Source organism: Penaeus monodon, chromosome 30 (genome assembly GCF_015228065.2).
Source record: "Penaeus monodon isolate SGIC_2016 chromosome 30, NSTDA_Pmon_1, whole genome shotgun sequence".
Classification (NCBI taxonomy): Eukaryota; Metazoa; Arthropoda; class Malacostraca; order Decapoda; family Penaeidae; genus Penaeus; species Penaeus monodon.
The window spans coordinates 30,737,177-30,737,861 of NC_051415.1; the positions used below are offsets into that span (position 1 = coordinate 30,737,177).

At 40.6% G+C, this 685-nt stretch overlaps 1 protein-coding gene across 6 annotated transcripts in view; it reads right to left on the reverse strand.

Moving 5' to 3' along the window:
- LOC119592701 (cation diffusion facilitator family protein 1-like) overlaps window positions 1-685 on the reverse strand; it is a 24,219-nt gene that overhangs the window by 2,851 nt on the left and 20,683 nt on the right. For all 6 annotated transcript variants that reach the window (XM_037941624.1, XM_037941630.1, XM_037941627.1 and 3 more), the window contains one exon: window positions 587-671. In XM_037941624.1, coding sequence (XP_037797552.1) covers window positions 587-671 — 85 coding nt within the window. The remainder of the gene's footprint in view (window positions 1-586; window positions 672-685) is intronic.

The following is a 685-nucleotide window of genomic DNA, read 5'->3' on the forward strand; positions in this document are numbered from 1 at the left end:
CCAACTATAAATACAATAGTTACAATCCAGCATCACACACGCAACTGAACGCACTATTCACCAATATGAGACTTTACTTTCAAAAAACAACGCTAGTATATTCTATTTGCTCAATCGCCGAGTAAACGATAAATATGAAATAATATGAAAATAGCATGATTGTCAGAATATTTAAATAGATGCAACACACGACACCAAACCACGAATGAAACAGACACACACCAAACACGAATGAAACAGAGAACAACAGAACCAGGACGACTGGAAATTGAGACGACTCAAAACCAGCGAATTCTTTCTCTGAAAACATAAGAAATACTAGAAAACAGATGAAATTGAAACAGACGAATACCAGAACCAGCGAATGAAACAGACGAACACCAGAACCAGCGAATGAAACAGACGAACACCAGAACCAGCGAATGAAACAGACGAACACCAGAACCAGCGAATGAAACAGACGAACACCAGAACCAGCGAATGAAACAGACGAACACCAGAACCAGCGAATGAAACGGGAGCGATGATTCAACGACAAAATAAAATAATTCTCCGAAATGATGAATAAAAAAAATATTGACCTTACCTCCTATGAGACAGAAAACGACGCCGTTGATTGCCAGACCCACGACGCCCAGCATAAGAACCTGTAGTGGATGGTGCATGGCATCCTGCGGAGGATTTG